This window comes from Carica papaya, chromosome 9, assembly GCF_054855325.1.
Source record: "Carica papaya isolate Zhongbai chromosome 9, ASM5485532v1, whole genome shotgun sequence".
Lineage (NCBI taxonomy): Eukaryota > Viridiplantae > Streptophyta > Magnoliopsida > Brassicales > Caricaceae > Carica > Carica papaya.
The window spans coordinates 917,906-928,635 of record NC_142317.1 but is presented as its reverse complement, the minus strand read 5'-3'; the positions used below and the strand labels follow the sequence as shown (position 1 = coordinate 928,635).

Below are 10,730 nucleotides of genomic sequence, written 5' to 3'. Positions count from 1 at the left end.
ACTTTTCCTTTTAAATTTATGGGGCCGTTACACATCATCCATACCTGCTACATTCTATAAGATTAACATTATATAAACTCAAAAAAACATATCGTAAAAACAAAATCTTTATACACTTCACTCGGATTGAAGCAACAAGTTCTTGGTAATTCTCTTTTCTAAGTTAGTCAACCTCTCGATAATTTTTAATGTATACCCATTGAATTATATTGTTCATTCAAAAATGTATTGGATTCAAATTTTTGAGAATCATTGATTTAATTAATATAATAAAATGTATCTCTTCATACTAAGTATATTTGGGTTTATTATCATGTTTAAATACTCTTTAGGCATAAAATTATGAATATGCAATAAACTTACACGAAGGTTTGAAATCGTATATGGAGATGCAACTTTAAAATCATTTGAAGAAGAATTTAGTGTTGATATGCGAAATTTAGTCCACATATATATGGTTTCAAACATTCAATCCTTTATATATATATATATATGTGTGTGTGTATATATATAGTCAAATTTATTTGAAAGTCTAAGGGGGATCATAAGTAGTTCTTTATTTTTTAAGAAATCATTTTTTTATTTAAAACTAATATTATTATAACGTAATTTATTAGAATATATAAAGTTATTATATGTTATTCTATTAGCTTATTACCCATTTAGTAATTTATTATTATAGTCGAGATTTAAGTGGATATATATATTATTACATCAATAAAATACATATTTTTAACAAAATTCAAATTATATAATTAAAAATTCTTTGTACCGATATTAAAAAATTATGAACAAACTTGTTAGTGATTAATTATAGGATTAACATTTTATAGTAGCACATGTTTAATACGACATATGTATATATATATATATATATATATATATACATATATATATATTTTTTATGTGGGTTTAGGTGAATTAGTTTCGAAAATTGATAAGAAAAGATATATGTAGGTTTAAAAGGTTAAAGATAATAAATTCAGAAAGGTGAATTACTTGGAAATTGCTTGTTGCGGCATTAATCCGGTGCGTTTTGGTTTCTTTTAATCATTATTAATTATTTAATTAAGCGTGCATAATAATAAATATAATATTAACACGTGTATAAAGATATGTACAAACACACACACACGAAGTTGTGCGCAAAAGCGGACCGTGTGGGGGTGTTTTGTCTCGAGACGTGACGACCGTCTCAGTTCGTGTGGGCCCCGCTGACACCCCTTCACTGTTAAAAAACGGAACGGTTCACCGGCGCCGTTTACGCCTTCTCGGGTACCGAAAACAGGCACGTGTACTCGTCCCACGTGAACGTGACGTGGCTCTACTTAGAACAACACTATTAACTTTTAAATGTTTCATAATTTATCACCCAATATTTAAATAAAAATATGTAAATATTTTTAAAATAATAATAATAATTAATTTTTTTTTAAATTTTCACTAAATAAAATTTTGAATAGTGCTTAATATGATTTTTTTAATTAATTAATGTTAATTAATTGATAAATAATTTTAATTTGACCCTAATATTAAGTGATTTGGTAGAGAACAATTAGTGGGTTTTTAAAAAAAAAAATAAATTTAATAACAATTAAAATTTAATTAATTAAGGATAATTATTGGGTTTGGTTGGTTCACAAATGATTGGCTTTTATTAATTCAAAAAAAAAAAAAGCCCTAAATTTTGGAGAATCAAGACTCTTGTTCTTGGCCAAAGCCTATTTTATTTTTCCCAAAATAGAATTAGAGACATTGATTAATGGGTTTTTTTTTTTAATTTTAAAATACGAAATGTAGATTTTGACTTACACTAATAAACAATAATTTCTACTCTTACTTACCCCAAATTTTGAAAAAAAAAATTAAAAAAAAAACCCAATTATTTTAATATATTTTTTGATTGATTTTATAGTGGATGACATTACCCTTTTAATGTAATTAATTAGTTTTTAATTAGTTGTTAATCGTATAGTTTGATTAGTCATTCCTCTCTTAATTAAACCCTAATCAAAATAAAATTACGCACTATAGAGAAAAATCAATTAAGCAATTTAAAGTGGGAAATGTAATGGGTGGCATGAGATTAAGATCATAATTGTGTGATTAAAATAATTATTTAGATTAATTTAATTTTTTAATTAATAACGACTTACTCAATTTCCGCAAGCAATTACCAGACAAAATTAAAAAAAAAAAAAAAGGGATTTTGGAATTATTATCACTCAGGAGTTGTTGATTAGAGTGTCCAGCTCAGCACGTACTCGATGTCCACTTGGCAAGTTCGCATTCTGCCACGTGTAAATATCTTAAATTGAAAATTCCCAATGAGTGGAAAATCTGTGATTCTCTTCTGGATGGTTGTCTGCAACTGAGATTAGGTTTAGCTTTTTAAATTCCATGGAAGCTGATTTCCAGGAGCTCTGCTCTTTCTTCCACTCGTGGGCACGACCCTTTTGCCGGATACACACACACATATATATATATATATTATATGTATATACCTACCCAGTACACCACATATACGTGTATATATATATAGAGCTTGAGACTTTTGGTCATAGATCTTTTGATGAGATGATGATTTGACAAGTGTAGGGTTGATCTTATTAAAATATTTATATTGGAAATAAGTCGCCATTGTTTTCATTAATAATTGAGTGTATAAGCACTTTATAACTATAAGCCAATTTAAAATTCCCAAGTATATCATGATATAATCACTATACAAAAATGTTTTATTCTATAGTTGAATTATATTATGTATAAGTCCTAATTAAGCTATAGTTATATTGTTTTAAAATTATTTATTTAATATTTAAGAATGTCATACAGAATTTACATCAATATCATGTAATAAATTGAGATATTATTATATATACAAATGTGTGAAATGAAATTGATCTTTTATATGTTAATTAAATTTATGTATTTCTTTTTTGTCTTTGATGCATAAGTAAAGATTATATTGCAATAATATATATATATATATACGTTGAAGTTCATAGTTATATACATATACGTATACAAAGTAAAGATTATATTGTTATAAAAAAAAGCTATACAAAATAATGGGTATTTATTCTTTGGTAATTTCATTTCTAACTTAAAATTTGAACTTCTATTTATGTGTTTAAAGATTATATTGCAATAATATATATATATATATATTGAAGTTCATAGTTATATACATATACATATACAAAGTAAATATTATATTGTTCTAAAAAAAAGCTATACAAAATAATGGGTATTTATTCTTTGGTAATTTCATTTCTAACTTAAATTTTGAACTTCTATTTATGTGTTTAAAGATTATATTGCAATAATATATATATACATATATATGTGTGTTGAAGTTCATAGTTATATACATATACATATACAAAGTAAAGATTATATTGTTCTAAAAAAAAGTTATACAAAATAATGGGTATTTATTCTTTGGTAATTTCATTTCAAACTTAAAATTTAAACTTCTACTTATGTGTTTAAAGATTATATTGCAATAATATATATATATATATATATATGTTGAAGTTCATAGTTATATACATATACAAAGTAAAGATTACTTTGTGGTAATTTCGGTTCTAAATTAAAATAAAAGTTCAAAATTTAACTTCTATTTATAGTAAAAAAAAAATTACCCTACAAGGTAAATATAGAATTGTATGAATGTATGTATGCATGCATGTGAGGGTGATTCATGGGTCGTTCATTTTTTTTTTATTTTTCTTATGGAGAAGAAGAACATAAAGAAATGATACACACACACACACACACACACATATATATATATATATATATACATATATGTTTTAGATTCCTAGGCATTGTTTGGTTTCTTTATTGGATTCTCGATTAGTGTAGAAAAAATAAAATATTTACGTACGGAATAAATAAAAATTATATATATAAATTATATTTGATTGTATTTAATAATTAAATTCGACAAAATCCAGTTTCGAGGTATGACTTGTGAGACAAGCTATAAGTAGAGAAGAACCATGCAAGTAAACACTAGAGATTTCAACTTTCAAAAAGTTCAACTTCAATTACAATATTAATACACCATCAATACATACACACATACATACGTACATATCTATATATATATATATATATAGTAGTTCATTAAGTCCTACAACTATCAGAGTAATTCAGTAATTAATATAATTAAAGTTATGTTTAAACTTACGTATAATTTAACTCGAAAAAAATTATTATACTAAAAAAATCTAATTATGTCAAATATTTTGACCGTTAATCTCACACGTATACCCATACATATAATATATATATATATATAAATATAAATATAGATATATTAAGAAAAAGGTGGTGACAGAAATGAGAAGCCACTATCTCTGATATAAGCACTAGAGCAGAAACCCATGTTCTGGTTTTCTGAAACTGAGAAACCACTTCTCCTCCGTTGGATTTTAAATTAACGGTGTAGATTTTTTCTGGGTATTTATTCGTCCAATAACTCTCATCATAATCAACCCTCCAAAATATATATATATATATATATACAATGGGTTTCCAGGTGATGGTGGTCAAGTAGTGGAACACAAAATTTATAAAAATAAATAAAGCAGAAAATAATTTAATATTTAATCTTAAATTTACCCTTAAAAAATAAGTTTTATCATTAAATTTTAAAGTATATTAATGGCGCCGAATAATTTGACTTTTGACTTTTTTTTTTTTTTTTGCCTTCTGTACGTACTTTACTAGAGTATGCAGCAATTTTTACTGGTAATATTATTTATCTAGTATTATTATTTGGTTAAATATATATATATATATGTGTGTGTGTGTGTGTGTTTTTGGTTATAAGCCCATTATATATAAACATATATCAAGATATTCGAACACTTGGTTTCTTTTAAAAGAAATATAAAAATGCAAGTAGTAAGTATCTCTCGGAGCAGAGTTAAGTGTATCTTGGAGAATCAGTACTGCCATATAATAAATATATATATATATATACTGGTATGGGGGAATAATTGATAATTATAAAATAAATTTGGGATGTATTATTGGGTTAAGTATATAATTAATTTTATTTTGAAATTCATGGTTTGATTCCTATTGGTTCAAAAGGTCAAACTACAAAAGCCATGAATGTCCATGATACGCTGATAATGGTTACTGTCACATTCAATAATTATAGATACATTTTATTTATTTATTTATTTAATATATTAAAAAATGAGTCATAATATATCTCGTATTGTTATATGCCAAACAAAGAATTTATCCAAAAAAAAAAATTAAATAAATAAATTTTGTCAAAATATTATTTTCAGTCACAATATATATATATATATATATAAAGTATGTTATATTTAAAGAATGAGTTCTGACTTAATGACTATATTTTCATTTATATTAAGAGACTAAATTAATTATTTTTATACGTTTAATGTCATGATAAAGAATTTGTATGATTATTTGTTAATAAAGAAAATAAATTTATTTTACTTGAATTTAGGATTAAAATTATTCAATAGAATGATGCATGGCTGACATAGTTCACCGATAACGTCATAAAAAAAAAAGTTTGGTTCTATTCTTTCTGGGTTTAAGATAGAATAAGAATATTTATAAAATAACCAACAGTTTTTAAAAGATGATATTAAGAGAAGATTTTAAGTGAAAGCAAAGGGATGGTGGGTTTTGGAAGAGTGGAATTATTTTCTATAAAACATCAAAAAAATATTTTAAAATCTTCTGATTCAATTAAGCAGAGAAGGTTAAAACTAGGAGGGCATGTTTACCCCTCTTAGAGAAGAAAAAAAAAAATAACCCCAAAACATACTTTAATAAAAATATATTGAGGGACCGAGTCGACTCAGCGGCAAGTGCAATTTCCTATCAAGGACCTAGTGCGGCTGAGGAAGAAGAAAGGAAACCGAGCGTAGCTGTCAGAAGAACTGGGATGGGATGTTTCTGTCCCTCTCTTAGTCTTAAATTGAAAAGAACAGAAGTAGGGGGAGGTCAAATTCCACGTTCTAGAGTTGGTTTTGCATTATCCATCATCATACAACAACATTAAAACAAACTTACGTGTTTTATCCTTTCACTAAGTCGTGTTTTGGACCTTTTTCTTTTTTTGTCCATTTTTTTAGGCTTCAAAGGACATAAAACAAACATTAGTACAGATTTTATCAAAATATTAAAATGGAAAAGGGCCTCCCCTCCCCACCACCCCCCCAAACCTATCCTCCCACATGTCACACCCTTCATCTAGCCCATGGCATATTTTTGGGTCCAACTCCGGGCAGTCGTCTCGTACTTGTTCCTGTCGGTCTTATACATGTGAGCAATCTCCGGCACCAAGGGATCATCAGGGTTAGGATCCGTCAACAATGAGCAGATTGATAGCAAAACCTAAAATATGAAAGGGAAAATTTTCATCATTTATCCATCAACGGCAAACCAGGAAGAAAAGAGAAAAACTCCCGTTATAAAAATATCAGAAATGCTAAACGTGTTTTGTCCCAAATTGATGAAGCCAGTTAAAGTGGATACAAAAGTCAAATAACTTTTAACTGACATGAACAGCTCACTTAAAAATATTTCTACCAAAAAATCATATCATAGCTAAAAACAGCATCAGTATGTGTCGTTATGGTGCACACACGCTAAAAAAATCATATTGTATTTTGCAAAATAATCTGGCAGTATATGTGTAACATTAAGCTAACTAACTGCTGCAACTCCTACATGCAATGGTCCCCATAAATGTTATAGCTAAACGAGGCCATAAGTATGGACCCGGTAAATATTAAAGCTAGGCACGTAAGTCTCAGTTCCAAAAGGGCAGACTGTAGTTAAGGAATACTTCAAGTGCTTGGACCATGCGAATTCTAACTACTGCTGGCTGGATCATTTGGTCCACCAAGCACACAGATAAAAGTGATAACAAACTAGCTACCATAACTCAGCAGGCTGTACTACTTGGTCACTCAAGGACAAAAAACCACCCACTATCATTTGCAGAAAGAGTCAATTGAGACAGCATATAATAACTAGTCTTAGGATAAGATTCCTCTACTCCCAGATTAAGGCTGTTAACAGTTAAAGAGAATGAACCTTGGAAATGGTCAGTGCAGGACTCCACTGTTCCTTCAAGATATCAAGACAAATGCTACCATTGCTGTTTATATTTGGATGGAATACCTTTGTTCTGAATGCTACCTGCAGGATCATTTCATGTAAAAAAAAAGTGAGGATGCTTAATTTTCTGCGTTGTAAATCATGCAAGTGTTAGAGTATTTGCAGAGAGTCATCCACATTATAGCTACATTTGGAACAAAACATAAACTTTTATGGAATATACTTGCAAATCCATACTTAACCTAACTAAAAGACAATGAAAATCTTTCCTCAATAACAAAAAGTGACCCCACATGGAATTCTGTGTAAAATTGGAAAAAATAAGTTGCAAATATAATATAATTAATCGGATTAGGAAAGGTATTGTTTCACTTCCAAATACAATTTCATATGGAATACTTTTTTGTCATTCTAATATAAGTTCACACACTGTCCCACTTAAAGTTCAGACTTGCAAATGAATTTCACAATACTTTTTTATTTATTCCAAACACGGGCTATATCTCTCAAGTTCAAAGGAAAACAGAAATAAGTTCTTTTGCAAGCACTAGGTACCAGAAAACAGCAAGTAGTTTCAAGATATTTAACAGAAGCACATTTTCTATTTTTCATTCAAGATTATTTAGCCTTGCCAAAAAAAGAGATACCAATTTTTCTCATCATTTTCCGCTGCAAAATTGTTAAAAACAACTTCTCTGCAAAAAGGACAGCATCGTCGTCTTGGATGGAAAAGATAGAATAAATCAGAAGCTTCACGCCTTCTGTAAGTCCTTTTAGCAGCGAAAATTCAGAAAAGCTCGGGAAAATTGACATCATGTAATATGATGAAATAAAAATTGTAGGCAACTGATAGAAGCTATACCCAGCCAGGTGCTTTTGATACCAAGTAAGGAAATTACATAATTATGAAAGCAGAAATATAGATAAAAGTGCTACCTTTTTCCAGTGAAAGCTAATGCCTTTCATTCAAGTGATAAGCAATTAGAACCAACAGAAAAGATATGAATCCATGAAACTCATACAATAAACATAAATCTATTAAGATGTACCTTGGGAGGCTTAAATGGATAATCCGGAGGAAAATGGATAGTGACTAGGAAAACACCTCCAGAATAAGGACTGTCTGGAGGACCCATTATGGTTGCCTGCCAATGGAACATGTCTTCTGCAACAGGACCTGTGATATTACACGAGTTTTAAAAAGAAAGGAATAACTACAACTATCAATGAAAACAAAAGATTTTCCATGACATTAAATTAACAAATTTACCAAAAAGATACATTCACAGGAGCAGCAAACATACTTGTTTATTTTTCTAACAGAAATAAACAAGAGAAGAAATAATAAACAAAAATAAATATAGAAAAGTTTGCATGGGAAAAGAGAAAAGATGATTTACTAAAATTTCTTACCCTTATAAAGCATTAACTGAAAGCCGTTTCAGGCAACTTTCTAATTACGTTCTCAAATGAGACAAAAACAGAAACATAGAATAAGTTCTAAAAACCTGGTCAGGTCGGCCAGCTGGACCCACAAACCATTTATGATTTAATCATTTGAACCAATTGAAAAATTAGATACAATTTCATACAAGCAAGAAAACAAAACAATACGTGCCAAGAGTAATCTTTGAACCAATTGACAAATCAGATTCAATTTCAACGCAAGCAAGAGAACATAAAAAATACGTGCCAAGAGTAATCTTTGACATAGAGCAGTTAAGCTTGCACTTTTATTGGGCAAAGATCCCATTTATTTTTTCCCAATTAACCAAATTCTGCATCATAGTGAACACGTACAGACCCAAATAAGGAATACAGTTTATTCATAATCACTTCTAAGCAAACTTCTTACCTTATAATCACTTATAACCACATAATTATAACAACAGCTAACAATTAGCACGAGCAAGCTTTGCATTCATCAAAAAGGAATGGTGCTCCACCGATGTAAACTTCTGATCATATGATCATCTTATCATAACTATAACAAACTAGCTGACAATCAGCCAGGCTTGAAGGAAAAGCAAGCATTCACCCAGAACTCTTACGCTCCACTGGGATCCAAATTAATATATCAGAATCAAGCAATGTGAAATATTTTCATCAATAGGAGATGAGATTTCCGAGGGTGAAGATTGTATTTCTCATCTGAATATGTAATTTTCTGCCATCCAGAAAACTTGAAGTACCAACTCGTTAAGTAATAATTCATGAGCTCCAGCAAAACAACCACTATCCACTTCCAAGTTCGTTTCTCAATATGACCCATTGTTGCACAAAGAACTAAAATTAGAATAATACCTAAGATATCTTTGTGCATGCGCCTCTCACTCCACCTCAAGGTGTAGGAGGAAAAATACTGGACAAACAATCTTTTTTCTTTCTGAAATAAACTGGAAAACAATCTTGCATCTTGAATTTCATTTGCAAACCTGACATATCAAGTATGCAGAAGAATATTTCAAAATCGCTATAAGCAAGTGGCGATGCACAATACAGCAGTTCTCCTAGAAGTAGAGGAAAATCTTTCCAGAATTAAAAACGAGCAGCCTAAACGGCAACTGCGCACATCTTACTCTTATCACGAGTTGTATCCTTCTCTGATAATCAAAGACAATCATTTAGAAGCCATTTAAGATCAAGTATAGACCACTAACTCTGTTAGAAAGACGAATAACTAAAAATCACCCCCTAATATCTTCTAAAAGTGCCACAGCCTAAGCGATCATCCGAAATTCGACAAGAAGTTGTCGAACAAATCTCAAAGAGAAACCACTCAACACGCACAGCTGTAGACGTAGTGTTCACATCGCAAGAATATTCATGTCGAAAATAGAAATGAAAAAGTAGGCGAAAAACACAAAACGAGTAGAGATCAGAATAGAAAGAGCCTTACATAAATCGAAAACGAGGAAAAGATAATCAAACAGAAAATCAGAAAGGAAAAGAAAAAAAAAACGGATAAGAATGCAATACCAGCGCTGCATGATGTAGGAGGATCCTTCTGCAAATCCTTCAATTCCTTCAAGATCCGTTTCGATGCCATCGTAAAACCTAAGATCCAAAGCACGAATATATCCTTTCATCAGATGAACGACCAAATGCTAACAGATACGGATATACCTAACCACAGATAAATATATAAACACGCAGAGAGACAGCCAAGGGAAGAAGATGACGATGAGATCGTACCTGAAACTAGAAGATCCTCCTTTCTGGTTTTTTTCTTAAATTTTATTCTCGTTATGCGCTAAGGGTGTATGTACGGGAGGAAGACGAGGAGGAGAAGGGAGAAACGAAAATGGAGGAGGAGGTGGAATTAGGCGAGGTGATGAGTTTTATAGATGGCCGTAGTGAACCGGCTTTTTTGGTGGATGGCTGTCCGATTGGATTAATTTTAATTTTATTTTAATTTTAATTTTTATTTTTCTGCGTGTGGGTCCCACTTCGCGTTTTATGTACGAAAGACACCAAAATTTTCGCCGAAAGGTGGCCGTCGCGAAATTAGTTGATGCACGAAATAATTGATGCGAGGAAATTCCGTACTGTTCACGTAACGACGTCGTATGCTTTTGTTGACGCGGATGGACCGGCAG

General features: G+C 30.1%; 1 protein-coding gene across 1 annotated transcript; it reads right to left on the bottom strand.

The window, feature by feature from the left end:
* Positions 1-6,014: 6,014 nt before the first annotated feature.
* Positions 6,015-10,465, bottom strand: UBC10 (ubiquitin-conjugating enzyme 10). The gene is made up of 5 exons (XM_022053439.2): positions 10,327-10,465; positions 10,111-10,188; positions 8,181-8,308; positions 7,108-7,212; positions 6,015-6,402 (listed from the first exon to the last, which is right to left on the bottom strand). Exons 2-5 carry the CDS (start codon positions 10,178-10,180, stop codon positions 6,259-6,261), a joined length of 447 nt encoding a protein of 148 aa, XP_021909131.1. The 5' UTR covers positions 10,181-10,188; positions 10,327-10,465; the 3' UTR covers positions 6,015-6,258.
* Between the last annotated feature and the right edge of the window lie 265 nt (positions 10,466-10,730).